The sequence below is a fragment of the Numida meleagris genome, chromosome 3, assembly GCF_002078875.1.
Source record: "Numida meleagris isolate 19003 breed g44 Domestic line chromosome 3, NumMel1.0, whole genome shotgun sequence".
Classification (NCBI taxonomy): Eukaryota; Metazoa; Chordata; class Aves; order Galliformes; family Numididae; genus Numida; species Numida meleagris.
The window spans coordinates 35405004-35421159 of NC_034411.1; the positions used below are offsets into that span (position 1 = coordinate 35405004).

General features: G+C 41.1%; 1 protein-coding gene across 10 annotated transcripts in view; it reads left to right on the plus strand.

The window, feature by feature from the left end:
- Window positions 1–3431, plus strand: part of CEP170 (centrosomal protein 170) — an 89054-nt gene extending 85623 nt beyond the window's left edge. For 9 of the 10 annotated variants that reach the window (XM_021392361.1, XM_021392357.1, XM_021392358.1 and 6 more), the window contains one exon: window positions 1063–3431. In XM_021392361.1, the coding sequence (XP_021248036.1) occupies window positions 1063–1349 (287 nt within the window). In that variant the 3' untranslated portion in view covers window positions 1350–3431. The remainder of the gene's footprint in view (window positions 1–1062) is intronic. The other variant, XM_021392365.1, reaches the window with a different exon arrangement.

Genomic DNA, 16156 nt, shown 5'->3' on the forward strand with positions numbered 1-16156 from the left:
TTTCTTTGCTTTTCATTTTTCAAAGGCTTTTTTTCTGTGTAAAATGGAAAAAAAAAAAGCATTATGTTGTCAAAGTCTGCTGTTTAGGCATATACTGCATTTAACAAAAACAATTTAAAAATTGAGAATATATTAGAAAGGAGGCACTGATCTCTTCTCCCTGGAAACTGATGACAGGACACACAGGAGTGGCATGAAGTTCTGCCAGGGGAGGTTCAGACTGGGCATTAGGAAAAATTTGTCTGCCATGGGAGTGGTCAAACACTGGAACAAGCTTCCTAGCAAGGCACTTGAATTAGGGTCCCATTGAGGCTGACTTACCAATTAGAATTCCCTTATCCTGAATCTTAGATGTTGTCTTACTAGCCTGTGGTCCTACTCCAGGCCCAGAGCATCCATTACCATTGTCAGCCTAAAAGTGCAATGATTTGAGGATCCTACCCCCGGCAACTCTAGTTTAAAGCCGTCCTGATCAAACTGGAAAGCTTGCTGCCAAAGATGGTATTCCCTTTGTCTGACAGATGAAGCCCATCCTCCCTCAGAAAACCAGATTTTTCAAAATTAGTTCCATGACATAAGTAGCCAAAGCCCTGTTCACAATACCGCTCCTTTAGCCATTTATTGCTTTTCTTAATTCTGTCAGTCCTTTCCCTCCCCATTCCCCTAACCTGAAGGATTGATGAGAGGACTGCCTGTGCTCCCGAGTTCTTCACTGCTGCTTCCAGCTCCTTGTGGTCCCTCTGGATATTCTTCAAGTTGCTGACAGCTGTGTCAGTGGTGCCTACGTGAAACAGAAGCAGGGGGTAGTAGTCTGTGGGGCGTACACAGTCTGGCCGCCTCTCTGTCACATCTTCGGTGCAGGCCCCTGGCAAGCATCAGACCTCTCTAGATAGTGGGTCAGGGTGACACGGTGCCCCTGTACTCTAGTGGGATCGTTTGTAGGCTTTTACTCTAGACAGAGGTGCTAATATGTGAACAGAAAAAACGTTTTTTATCAGTGCAGAAAATAATATTTTTTTATGGTTTCTACCCCCTCCCTTTCATCTTCTCTTGACTGCTTAGCGATTAATGCTATGATTGACCCCGATGGCACCTTGGATGCTCTGAGCAACTTGGGATTTGGCAGCCCCATCATGCCAGCTCAGCCGAAGCAGAAGTCCAGTCCTGTTTCCCAGAGTGCCCGTCCCCAGGTGCAGCCAAACTGCCAGCCCGAGGCACGGGCTCCCCGCCCCGCTGCCGGCCCTGTTGCAGCTGAATTGGGGACCGCTGAATCTGAGCCAGATTTCAGCATGCATTTCAATAGGTTTAACCCAGACGGCGAAGAGGAAGATGCCACTCTGCGTGAATGACATCTCACTGTTGGTACCAACACCCTTCACGTGGAATGTTTAGAAATAATGGAAAGATTATAATATTGGTTTTATAATTAAAAAAAAAAAAAGGCTTGGTCAAACAGCAGTTGTTTAATAAAACCAGTTTTCTTTAACTGTGATTCTTTGCTTGTCACACAAATCCTTTTCAAATCATAAGGACATGCATAGATCCAAGTGTAGGAAAGCAGATTGTGGCAGATTTGCCCTTTGTGGTTGTGCGCTTTGCAAAGAAATTATTATATTGGCAGTTTTCACTTAACAGATTTCTTTCTTTTTAAAAGCCATGCGAGCAGTCTAACATTTAATGTTACTGAAACCCCAAATCTCTTTGCCAAGCTGCTCTATTTAATGGACCTCCTCCTCTAAAGTTTGTACAGAACTATTGAACAGTTGCATTCGATTCTGATTTAAATGATTTATATAGGAAACATTATCTTTGGCTACAATGACACGTTACTGCAAAAGGTAAGACGGATTTCAGAAAGCATTTGTTCTTGTGTGCCGAGAATCTCAAACAGTTCTGTGTTTTGTATAACCTTGTTGCTGCGTAAATTGTCTTGGGGTTTACAAACTTCACGTATTATGTTTGCACTAAGATTTGCTGGGAGTGGTAGGTGAACATATCGATATCATTAAAGAGCAAACAGTGTTTTGGTGTACATAGAAAACTGGTAATACCATAGTTGTATTAACACTGCAGTGTTTTAATCTGCTTTCTGAAAGGATTATTTGGCACTTTTTGATCTTCAAATGTCTTTTTGTTGTTCATAAAAGTAGAAGTATCTTATATCTAATTTCTGCCCAAACGTTTGTTGAAACTAGAAAACGAATGTAAACATACAGAGACGTGGGACATTTTAAAGCATACTGAGGCAAATGGGCTCTCACAAATTCAAATGCAACGTAAGCTTCTGAAAAAAATTACTGTTCCTTAGAATGATCATGAGATGTAAAATTTTCTTTAGGGTCTTGGACGTAGAATTGTCATAATTTGCTTCATCAGTAGATGCACTCCCAAGCAAATGATTTTAATTTGCTTCTGTATATTTTCCTGTAGTCCTACTAGTAAAACTGTCTCTGTCTTACATATTTAAAAGGATTCTGGAAGAAGACTGCTAACAAAGACATTTTGCTTACACCACTGAAAAGCAAGTCTATTTAAAGTTTCCTATATAAGCCTATTTTCCTTATAAGTTGTCCCAGTAACTTAACATTTGAAAATAATAATAAAAATAAAAGTAAATTACTTTGTATTTCCAGAACACTGTAATTTGGAGGAATGTTATTTCTGTTAGATGTAACTAATAGACTGGAATTTTCCTATGTTTGCATCGGTCTCTATATATTAAGGTTAAAGATACAGTTTTGCAGCTTTTATGAAATGGTCTTTAATATTTCAGCAATAATCCTATATGACATTTGTTTAAAAAACCTACTTTCTGTACACTTTTAAATTGTACAGGCTTTCAGAAGTCAGTAAAAGTTGGACCAGTTAATAAAAACGCAAAAACTTTTTTTGTAGAGATGTAAAAACAAAACCACTAATCTGTTGTATAATGGATTTCATATTTTCTTTAAAAAATAATTAAAAGCAAACAGCCTTCACGTATGACTCAGTATGCTCTACTCCAGCTAACTGTGGAAGCCTGAACTACGCTAGTTTACAGAGGCTACAAGAAAAGTTTTAGAAGGTGCAGAAGGGCAAAAACAAATAGAAACTAGAGCTAGGTATTGAAACAGAGTGTACCAAACCATCACCATAATTCCTTCTTTTGTTTAATGCTTGGGAACATTAATTTTTCTGCAGACTCAAGTGGAAAGTAGGAGATGGCGAAGATGGCTTGGAGGTGCAGGCTCTTCATGCAAGATTCTGTTTGTGTTCTTTCAGGCGTTTATACCTTTCTGTTCTGTAATAAGCATTTTGCATTACTATGTTCTTATTTTATATGAACATGTTCTCCTTATTTATTTTTGTTACATTTATTATGTATGTTATTTTGTTATATGCATTTACAACTCCATTTTTAAATAAATAAAGTGTTTCTGGAACTTTAAAAATGTGTAAATATGTAATTTGGAGCTCGGAACTTCACACGGTCTTCCTGCATTCTGCTCTACCTTTACTGAAATAGGAAATGGCATTTTGCATAAACATCTCTTCTTCCAGAAAGGTTGCATTACTGCCACCACTGCTTCGTTTAATCTGTGCTGACAGTGCTGGTTCACTTTCCTATGCTGGAGTTCATTTCCACATTTGAATTGATACTTGTGTGCAAAACTAGAAGCAAAAATAATCCTGAGTTTTAGTCACCATATAGTGATTGTTTCCCCTTTGTGGAATGAAAATAAAGGAGTTTTAATGTACCTGCCAGGTGCAACATTTGATGTTTTCCAGACTGCTTTCCTTGGGCTTCCTATGTTGGAAAACTTTATTGAGCATTCTGATTTGGCTCTGGATTGTTACCTTTTTTTTTTTTTTCTTCTCTTGTCCCAGCTTGGACATCATATGAACTTTTCTGGAGGCCATTGCATTTCCTCTTCGGTAGTTAGCTTTGTGCAAGAAGAAAACTAAGAGATTAGTATTAAGTTCCAGAATTCATTGCCAGCTTGCATCTGTCAGAGTTATCGAGCTTTGCTTTGACTTGGCAGTGGTGAGCTGTGGTCTTTGCTCACCTCTTTCTCCTTTTTGCCCTCAGTTTGATGTCACCAAGCCTGTACTGGTGGCACACTCAATAGCACTCAGCTGTATGGAAGCAGGAGAGTTTTACCGATGTTCATGGATGCACAGTTGGTTTAGTGAGACTTGAACAAATGAGAAGGGCTTTCCAGATGCTCATGATTTTTTCATGTTCCCTCACTTCATCTACTGCTATTCACATTTCCTCTCTTCTTGCCAGCTTCCCTTATTTTTGCCCCTACTTTGCAAAAGTAAGGGAAATGCACTTATAGGCTAATACATTCAAGCAGTCCTCATTTGCTCAAGCATTAGTAGTGAGTTATTTCTTTTCCTTGTTGCATTTTCATCTATCTGCCATACTTTGGGCAAAGGTTACGCAGAAAGGCATTCAGAACTCCTTGGGCAATCAGCTAGCTTACGCCAGACCATTCTGGTCAGCATGGCAGGTTCCTCCCTTAAGTGCCTGCACTGGTACGGCCAGTGAATACTTCTAAGGACTATCACATCTAACTGTGGCATACAGAAATGAAGCTGAGTGCAAGTTGTGTACCTGGTCTGGTACCAGTAAGATGGTGTTTCACTGGAGCGTGTACTTTGTACCAAAATTAACAACTCCTTCGGTCTCCGAAGAGAATGATGCTTCGTACCAAAGACTGAATTTCAGGTGGGTAATGCCTGTCTAAAGGCCTTTGCAATTTTAACCAGAAAGATTTCTAGCGTAGAAAAGATCTGAAACTGCTGCTTTGAGAAGGAGTCAAGAAAAAACAAGAAGGGTGTGCAGGAACGCGTGAAGCATTCTGTGAAATGGAGTGTAAAGCAAATGGATGCCACTGCCTGGAAAGGAAAAGTCTTTTGTACTTGGTGAGAACAGCGAGGAAGAAACTTACCTTCTCACCAGTCAAGTTGCTTAGCCTCATCCTGATGAATGGCCAGATTTTAAGCAGCACGAAGATGTCGTCTTCGCTTAGATCACATCTGTCAACGCTGACAAGCTTATAGTTGTGATAGTTCAGCTGTGCTTCTTGGTTACTAAATACATCAGACAACATTGGCCTTGGCCATAGTGCCCAAGTGCAGTTGCCATTTCAAGCTGTGCCAGCTCCTTAAGTTTGTAAGAATAATTTTTGTTCTCAACTTGGTAAGCCTTACCCATCCCTGCTCTTGCAAGTGACAACCAACAGTGGTTGGGAGCAAGGCATTTCCTTTTCAGATTCTTTTCTCAACATTCATTTAGCTTTAGAGGAGAAGACATACTTTAGTAAGCAAGTGGTTTTATACAGCCCTGGAAATACTTTAAATCAGGATAAGATAACCATAAATCTGTGTTCACAGGTCTTGATCATTAGCTGTTCCAACAAGGCCGGAGGGAATAGTGAATGAGGAGCTGGAAAAAAAACAAACCCAGTGCCCATCTCCCATGGCTAACAACTGCACAGACAGCTGCTGTTTTGTGAGCTGTGTTGACATTCTTACCGAGAAGCGCTCTTAAAAATTTGTCTTGACAGAGTATTGCAAAATGCCCTCTTTGAGGAGGCTATATTAAAATTGGAGTTCATAGTTACTGAATATCCGCATGGGGCCATAAGGCGATATTTCCAAATGTTACACTTTAAAAAATGCTGCCACACGTGAGGACATGTATCTCACAGCAAGTTGCCTTTGTGAAGGGCATCGGGTCCCTTGGTCACCTGAGTGGTATTTTCAGTGTTGTTTCTCTCATCCCTAGAGAACCAGCATATCCACAGAGATCATTGCTGAAATGAAAGCTGAACAATACATGGCTTTAGGAGTGAAGTGACAGGATGGGTAGGTGTTCATTTCAGGGATTAAACTATACACTCTTACTTCACAATAATGTGTATCCTTAATGTGTTAAGTTCTGGTAGTCTGTTCCATCAGTTCCTTAGGGCTAGTATTTTTAGACCAGTTTTAAAAATTAATACATGTTTTTATAATTTATAGGCCTTTCTGTTCCTGCTGAGTAGCTAAAAGCACTGTCCGGACTACAGAGATCTTTTTCTTATATCAAAAAATAACAGTTTAGTGGCAGCATGATGCCTTTCAGGAAAACTAATTTTTCTTAACAAAAAAAAGATAAATTAATAATAAAGATCAAAACAAAAGTGCAAAGTGGGACTTCCACATTCTGTATGTCTATTCGTGCACGTGTGGGCATGTATGGAACTAGACATGAAGGACGAAGATTATATATGAATTTCTAAAAAGTTGGTGGCTAGACATACCTAAGAGCTGTTCTGCCTGCAGTAAGAAAATGGTTCTCATAAAGCTTTTCCCCATGGGGACACAGTGAGAACCAGAAGCTCTGGGAGCGCTGTGGAGCTGCTGCAGATCAATGTGGCCGTCTCCCTCTTGCTGGAACCTCCAGGCAGCGGGGCTGGGGCTGGGCACAGCTCATCTTACAGAGGCTGGCACTGCCTGCAGGCCTGTGGGGCACTGCTAATGCCAAAGAGCTACGGATCATCCCTACAGTGGGGCTTCTGTCTGAGCTCTTCCAACCACTTCACAGCCATTTACTCCATTATCAAATTCCTGTGAGGAAATAGCTTCATCTCAGTCTTACAGATGAGAAAACAGACCAAGAAAATTCTTAGTGCATTTGCAGAGCCAGTGCCTGTGTCTCTAGCTGGGTCACTTTGCTCACTGGGCTGCAAGACTCCTTCCGGGGGCTGCCTCAGCTGGCTGCAGGCCGCACACAGTGGACTGAAGGCCGTGTAGTGTGGAGCTGTGGGGGCCATGGCAACTGAGAGGAGAGGTGTCACCCGCTGCCCAGAGCTGTACAGTGGGTCCCTGGGCACTAACGTTATGGTTCTAGGAAACATATAGGTGATCTTGAGAGCCAAGTGACATCTCAGGCAGCACCACCATACCAGCCCAGCTCTGTGTGAGAAGTGCCCTTCGACTGATGGAAAACTGTGACAAAAGGGGAACACAGCTTGTCGGTGTTCTGGTGGGCTGCCTTAGGCAAAAGGAAGATGAGAAAAAGGAGTCAGAGGATGACCGCTCTTTCAAAACTAATTCTGTGGGCCTGCACTCAATTTCTGTGAGCCTGCCTCTGCAGTAAGGAGGTAAGATTAGAAAGTGAGGCTTTGGAAGAGGCTTGTTCTTCATCAGAGGGAGAGAGGGAAACATTCTTTGTGTGGTGAATTCGTGAGAACACTGCTGGTCCTGTGTGGAGCCAGGAGATGGCCTCGATGATCCTTGCAGGTCCCTTCCAACTCCGGATAGAATGTGATTCTATGGTATGTATAGTTTAATTTGAATTTATATGGTCTATGTGAGAGAAGTACTGTAATTCTCCATGCAAATTATGCAAATTTATGTGCGTATATTAAAATATGTCCTTTTTTTTAATCTCAAGATTTAATGGAGTAGTAGAGATAGTATCATAGAAATTTTCAGGCATTGATAACTGGGGCTTGAGATTTGCTGTCAGCAAAGCTCTATCAATGAGATCCGCAGAGCTGCAGCATCACTGAGGTAGCCATTTGTTTCAGTTTTCTAATATAAGAACTCTGTTCCAAAATGGAGAAAGTAGCACTGAGTGAAAAACACCCAAGCAACCGTATTTTGTTCAATTGCCCCCAAAGTAACAGCAATATATGAAAGATGACATGTTGTGCATCCACAGAGTGGGGCACAAGCCAGTCTCCCTGTAGGACTGGCTGCAGCAGGAGGGCTCTGTAGAAGGGCTCCAGCCCTGAGTCTCAGTAACCAATTGCAGCTGTATTGCTGCTGTATGTTACATATCTACAGGAGCATAGGACCAAAAAACACACACATTGTCATTTGTAGTGTATACTGCTCAAAAAAAATCTAAATACAGTCACCTTCCCATCAACTTTTCAAGAAAAAGGAAAAATGCAGCAATGTACTGCATTGAGCATGTGATCACTTCTGGAACAAAAAAATATCTGAAGAACCTAAGATTTTGTAGTTCGACTGCTGTTGATCAGGAGTTCCACTATTGAAGTTGTCTTGTCTTGAGAGGTCACATCTCCCCTTAAGTCTGGGGGAAAAATAACCAAGTTTCCTGATTTCTTCTGGATGGCTACCACCAAATTATATGAAGTTAATGGCCAATCAGAAAGGAATGTGGCTGAGGCTTCCATTTTACTCAGGAGACTGGAAGGACAGAGCTAAGTGGATGATCCCATGTTCTGTATGATATATATTTGCATCTCTTTCAGAGGAGAAATGAGAAGCAGAAGGGCCCGTGACCATTTCAAGGTGGTCAAGTTATGCTTGGCACTCCAGGCTCTGGCTGTGCCCACACTGGCTCTCTGCTTCTCTCCTGTGATGACAATTTCAGCAAAAAATGTACTAGATTTTTCCCACTGATAGAAGCCTCAGCACTGAGCTCTGAGAAGTGAAGGATAAAGACAAAGCAGTGCAGAGCAGCAGAGCTTCTGAGGAAAGGGGTTGGGATCTGGTACTGCTGAGCCAAGGTGGAACAAATAACGCGTGGACTCAATGGAATAAAAAAAAAATGCATTACAGTCAGGGTCAGAAATTCCTCAAGTAAATCAGATGAGAGAAAAAAAAAATGAGGGAAGAAAAAAGAAACTTCCCAGAAAGCAATTTTTAAAAGATTTCCATATCCTGGAAATATGTGGGGTAAATAAAATGTTGATTGGACCAATCTCTACCAAATATTTGTATAAACCTGTGAAACCAGCTACAGCTTTCCCAGTCTGAACTTTAATAACTACTGAATCACATTGCAAAGAAATTCAAAGTGTTGAAATTTTCTGTGGAGGCTGATTGCCTGGGTGGAAAGTCAGGCTGTGCTGCGGAGGCTCTCCTCCCCCAGGAGAAGATGGGTAAGAGGGCATTTGGCACTTTTCTCACACATTAATTCTCTAATCAGGAGCACTGAGGACTGTGGGAGCTGACGGTTGGCAGAGCTGTTCCCACAGCCCAGCAGACATCAAGGCCACGGCAGAGGCAGCCTCATGGCTGTGAGTACATCACTGTTGGGCAGGGACACAAGTCCAGGACACACAGAAGAGTGGAATGTCAACAGGGCTCTGGAAATGAGTGAGTGCTCCTCTATGCCTCATCTACAGGATAAAAACAGGTGTAGGAATTCCTCATTACACTTTGAACACTTTTGAAAGCTTCAGTAAATGATTACATCTGTTTCCTAGAATGAGTGAGATTCAGCAATGCACAAATGAGGCCAGATGTTCGGCTCAATGATAGAACCGTGAGGTGATGGTTCTTAAACAAGGTTGCTTGAAGCAACTGAAAAAATGCCTCAAGGGTCTTTGTGCAATCCCTGGAGCTGGTTCAAAAACATGGAAGGGGGGGGAAGGGCCATTGCTACACTGAGATGCCAGAAACAGTCGTGTGCTGTTGCTTAGTTTGGAGTATTATAAAATAAAGGCATTTTGACAGCTGAATAAGATCCAGAAAAATAGGATCAGGAAAGATAAGGGTTTGATTCAGGCACAGAAGTTTTTACCCAGATGAACAAATAATGCTGAAGGATGGAGAAGCCAGGATGCCTTTGCTTGGAGTCAAACAGGAGAAAAAACTGTGAAATCAGGATAGTAAAAGTCATATAGCTGCACTTTGGGTGAGACATCTTACTGACTGAGTTGGCAGAGCACTAAAACAGGGAAAGATTTGTTTATGGGGAATGACTGGAGAAAAAATAATGGAAATGTATCTTGAATATTCCCTGCACTGAAATCACTCTTTATATGTGTGGTCCAGGCAAAATTCATTTTAATCCTCGAATTTAATATCCTTCTACGTTTCAAAGTTTCTCAAGATTAAAAGAAAAATGTTATCATGTCAGAGCTATAATTTGAATAATTCTGGTTAAAGACCCTTGTAAAGATGCAGGTAGGAGATGGATCATTTTGTTCACTTAAACGTATGATCTCTGAGGGCTTAAAGCTTCGTGTTGCAGCTCTGTGCAGTACCTTCTCTCTTCTCCTGATGCATTTAAGTATTTAAACATTTCGCACGAAGTGTTTTGAAGCACCCACCAACACAGCAGCCCTGGGCTTTGGCCACTGAGCAGCATTGCCTTTCACACTCACCATTCAGGGACATCATGCTTGGTTTTCCTGTGACAGGTTCCATAGCCGTGCTGCTTGGGGACACCAAGCTGCAGCCTCAGGAGGGCATCAGCAAAGGAATCACTGAGGTGTGTAGAGAAACCAATGGGAGCACAGCATTCTGTTTCCAGAAGTGCTTATGTGAGTGACGGCTGCTCATCGCTTCCTCACACATATGTCCAGAGTGGCCTAGCCAGGAAGGCACAATACCGTGGGAACAAGCAGACTTGATCTTTCTACCAGAAAATGGGATTACAGGGTTTATTATTGTTAAGTGCTGGTGTGTAAAAGAGAAAGAGAGATTTTTATATTTTACAGTTTCTTGTCTGTTCTTCTCTGGGCTGCTTCTTCTGAATTTTTTTCCCCATTTTTAATAGAGAAAGTTTTGCTTGATGAAGAAAAGAAATCCTAATACTCTTTATAGAGAATGTGAGTCCAAACAAAGCTGATAATCTGGCTATCAGCTCTTTAATATTAACATCACGACTGAGCAAATGTTTAAAACGTTTTCCAGGGCCAACACAAATCTTTGTTAGACCGTGTTCTCTGATCCTTATCCATTGTAGGATTGCTCCACAATTTTCTTCTCGGGCCTAGTTAGCCATGAGATTCCAGTCTGAATATCCATGAGTTCAAATAAATGTCACCATCTTCAGATCTGACTGAAGACCATTTCATGGGCCCTGCAGTACCTTCACAGACTTCCTGTGCTCTGCACTGTTTTTCCCAAAACACCATGGCACTAATTTTTGATAGCTCTGTTTCAAACCAGTGATCAGACACTGGCCAAATGTGGCTATGCATATAGACAGCAAAGAGGGAAAGCAACGTGCTTGGCAGGTGCAGCGCAGCACCACGCACTGCCTTACGGCTTCTCTGTAGGGTAATGCTTTCATAGGAGCTATTTAGTGAAAAGGAATAATCGAGCAGCTGCTCTCTAGTGCCGAAGCACAGTAACTGCAGGGTGACTGCCCACTGGTCGCCGCATTGCACTGTAAGTCAATAAAACTTCCCGTTCTCACTGCACTGCAGCTAAAGGAGCTGGACCAGATTTTCACCAGTAATTGATTCTGTCTCTTTCTCAAAATATTCTTTTTTTTTTTTTTTAACCTGAGTCTATGTTAATTAATAATTTTTTCTTTTGTAATGGGAGGAGACTAAAAGAAAAACCTATCTTAAAAGACTCATGAGAGCTTTCTGTCTGTGTTATTTTACATCTTAATGTAATACCAATTATTCATTTGTTTTTCTTCTATAATCAAGAGACTTTCTGGAGAGCAAAACAGGAGCATATATTTCCACTTTGGTTTTAAAGAGCTCTTTCTAAAAGCAGAATTCAAGAAAAATCAATTCTTCTCCACAGGAGAAGATGAATGTAACTTAATTCTGCAGCCCTTAAATCTTGGATGCCTCTGCCAAAAGCAGGGTGTTCTCTGAAGCCATTCCACTGAGCCAGAGAAGGGGCTCTTCTTCTAATGTGATTTTTTTTAGCATGCCAAGAAGTCACATATCCTGCAAGTTCACTGCATCCCAAACCTGAGTCAAACATTGAGAACTGGAAGCATGTTTCCAGGCTGGTCTCTATGCTTATGAACTGAATGAAAAACTCTTTCTTTGTGCCCAGGCTGAATAATTAAGATGACAGCAGCACCCCAAAAAGATGAAGAACCTACCAATTTTGAATTTTTCCAGATAAAAGCAGAGAGGAAAAGACATGAAGAAACCTATCTCAGAGAGGCAGACAGCCTCCAGGATTTGACCTTTGTACTGAGGGTCAGAAAAATCTACTTGAGCAAGAAGAGCACCAGGTCCATTGGACTTCCACTCCTACATCTGCAGTCACTCAACGTGATCAAAAATCTTCATTTACTGTTTTGTTGAGAGCCTGAGATAACTGATGAGAATCCAGAACTTTCCTGACTTCAGCATCCACTGTGTGAAGCAAATCTTATGGAGCTGATCAGTAATAGGAACAGGATGAAACACAGATAGGTAACAAGGAGCCTCTCTCACCTGACTCCTCTCTTTGCCAGCTGTCTCCCTTTGATGCATTTGGTGGCATATCAGGCTCTGTCTTTTCCTAGAATTTCCCATCCTGGTTTCCAGGTGCCTCTAGTCAGTCAATTCTAAGAAAGCCCCCACCATAGTGCTTCCGAGTAACTATTCCCATAAGTTCAAGTAATTTCCTGTCACTGCATGCATCACACAGGTACAGATACTGTGTCACTGGTACCATACAGGACAGATAAATGCTATTTCAGCTTTTGTGCCTGTACTTATTTGCTACTTCTCTGTAACACTTTCCAGGGGAACATCAAAAAGAATTGATACATGTCAGCTGTGCTGACCAATGTAATTAAGTGCTCGCATTGAGAACCTAACATCTTGCTATAGAATGCTAGTTGGTACTTATCTTGGTTTCCAGATTTGTTATGCTCTCAGCCACATACATGGTTATTTATGTCAAAAGGTGAATCAGTGACCTATAACTGAGCTTTCAAAAATTAATGTAAATGAAGAAGGTAGGCTATTACATTTGACTGTTTCCAGAGCATGAGTTACCTGAACAGTGATGAACAACAGCTATTTGATGGGGAATGACCAAGCAGAATTAATTTAAATTAGCTTGAGCTAGCTTTAATAAACTGCAGTAAATAAACAATTTGTGCTGTGTGATCTCAGCACTGGAATACTTGAAGAGATTGTGCATTAGGTACTTAAATAGTGACATTATTATTGCTACAGCCAGATGCTTATGGGGTTGAACAACATCTCTTCTTGATTTCAGGAAGCTGTGAGGAGCCAGGTCCTGTAAACTGGCCATCATCAGCCACATCGCATAATGAAATCCTAGTGCGGCAGGCTGCTCTGCTTCAGTGCGCTTGGGAGAGGTGAGTGGAAAACGCTTGAAAGAAACCTGCTGCAAGCAGTGAGGGCATTTGCCGTACATGGAATGGAAAGGTAAAAGATATAAAACAATTTCTTCAGCCTTGAGACTGAAAGAAGCACTAGCTTTTATTCTGTTTTTATCTTGCACTCCACCATTTTCTTTTAACTCTCCATTGAACCTTAAGCCCTGGTGTTTCTTTTGCACTTCATCACACCTGGAACTGTCCTAGATGTGCTGGGAGTTGCTTGTCTGTCTGTCGGGTCTGAGAATGAGGGCTGTTGTTTTATATGAGGAGATGAGAGTGCAAGGTCAGTCTCCTAGTCTGATTTTCCTTCCACTAGAAGGGCCTCCTTTGCTGCCAGAGAAATACAACTGGGGCAGTTACATCTATCTCCTGTTTGAGACTAGAATCATACAATAGAATCATAGAATCCTTAGAGCTGGAAGGGACCATTAAAGGCCATCTAGTCCAACTCCCCTGTAATGAACAGGGACATCCACATCTAGATCAGGTTGCCCAGGGCCTGATCCAGCCTCGCCTTGAAAGTCTCCAGGGATGGGGCATCAACCACATCACTGGGCAACCTGTTCCAGTGCCTCGCCACCCTCACTGTAAAAGACTTTTTCCTTATATCTAACCTAAATCTACCCTCTTCAAGCTTGAAACCATTTTCCCTTGTTCTATCACCACAGACCCTGCTAAAGAGTCTGTTCCCTTCTTTCCTGCAGCTCCCCGTCAGATACTGAAAGGCAGCTATCAGATCACCTCAGAGCATTTTCTTCTCTGTGCAGAACAGTCCCAGCTCTTTCAGTCTGTCCTCATAGGAGAGGTGTTCTAAAACTCATACCAATGGCTTTTGATTCATGCTGCTTACGTTTACGTCCCAGATGTGCAATGTGACACAAGTAAGCACACCATCTAACTCTGGGTGTTGTGCTCTGATCACCTACAGGGTACTTTATTCTGTCTCATCTGTCTCATGAGACCTTAATGAACTTGGAGGAAAAAACGTGACAAAATGTTTTGTAAGAAAGCTACAGGGATTTTTGTTCATAATTCCATAGAAGTTCAGACAGACTAAAGCTGCTGTTGTAATTTCTACATTTTTCATGCACATTTGAGAAAATGCAGGAAGGATAATGTGATAGTTGATCATCAGGGAATTAAGCTTGAGGCCATAAGAAATAGCCCATAGGATTTCAGCATTAGTCATGAACTACATACAGTTAATGATATCAAATTAGAGCTCAAACTACAACATGGCTTTTCTCAAATGGCATTTAAACCACCTCCTGACTCACAGTGCAATATGTAGTAGCTCATTCTAAATTTCAAGTGTCATGCCTCAAGTGAACAACCAAATATAGCAATTCAGGGACAGATAATTAATGGTGAGGCTACATAAATGGCTGACATAAAAAAATAACTGGCGTATGTGACTGCAAATGTTGGCTATGCTTTGCCTTTGGACATGCAAGGTAAGCTGAAATGTACATTAATCTGCTTTGTTTTGTATTCAGTCCTGTTTCCCATTTCCATTGTGAATTTTTGCCAAATTTGTGCAAATAAGAATCAATTTCTTGAGGACTACAGAACATCTCTCATCTTTAATCCAATTCATTTTTTTAGTGTTATATATAGTTTCTTGCCTTGTTTCATGTAAATTTTTTAATAAAGGGAGGGATTTGTAGTGAAACATCTAACCACATAACATCTTGCAAGCAAATCCCTGAAATTTGGCAGTGAACTTTGGTGATAATTTGTGATATAAGCTAGGATTTTAGAACTTTTACAGCTATATTTTCCTGATACTAGGGAAGGAATCAAGACTTCAGCTAGCTGTGGAAAGTAGTTGAGCTTATCAAACACATGTCACATGTGACTGGCATCTGGGGATGCAATTAGTTCATTGTACTTTGTGATTGTACATTGCACAAATTTGTGACTTAAAGCTTTTATTCTGTTGGAATCTGGAATACGACATCTATTAACTATGCAGTTAAGAGAAGACATGAAATAATGTCTGAAATCATGATTTCAGATACAATACGAAATCGTCATTTTTGACTTTTTTCTCTTTAGATTGAAAGAACTTGCAGTTTTTCATTTTCCTTTCTTTTTTTTTTTTTTCTTAATCTCTTTAACTCCTGCTCTTCTCTGGAGACTATGATGAGACACAAAGCTGAAGTACAGAGGGAGTGATCAGAAAGATTTGCCTTATATCACTTTGCTTTTTAGTACAACCCAAGTGTGAACCCAAGGGTTCACACTTCCGCCGTTTCAGCTGTTCACTCTTCATTGACATTTACACCTTTACAGGGAATATGAGTAATTAGAACTGCTTAATCAACTTGATTATTCTAGACTGTGAATGCCTGCACTACACTCTACGAACTCAAACTGATATCCATGTAACCCCATGTCACATTCTCACTGAGCTTTTTCTAAACATTTGCAAGGTTATTCTGGCTATTTGCTGTATACAGCCTCTGAGACAACTGCTGTCTTGAGCCCTGGCGCGGACACTTGGCTGTCTCATGCCTCTCGATCATTCCCAGCAGAAAAAGATGGAAAGCCTCAGAAGAGAGCAGATGCTCAGGTTTTCTGTTCTTCTTGCCAACTACTTCTACTTTTTGGCAGCTATTACTTCTACAAAGTTTTCTGTCTCAACTCTGTACAAGTAACTCTTCTGCTTACCTTCTAAATATGACCAGATGGCAAAGTAATGTCCTATTGCTTTGGGGAAGAAAAAACAGATCGGACCAGATTCTTTAATACGTGTATATTGGTAGAAGTGTTTCTACACTTAGATATTTTTGCAACGCAAATATATCTAGAATTCAAATGTTAATTGCAACTAAAATGAAGGAGTCAGCAGACCGTGGTGGCAGCTGGCAAGTTTCCATTCCCTCTACAATGTGTATCTCACTGGCAGTGCCCTTCATTTCTAGCCAGAGAGATCAAAAAGCCAGGGCACGTCTTACACTAAAACACTACTTATGCCATGGAATGAGCACATGGAGGCTCCAAAATAGCATATGACTGAGGAAAATAGAAAACAAAACAAACTACAAAAGACCGTGGAGGCTCCATGCTTCTGGGCTGATACTCATTTCATACTCTGTC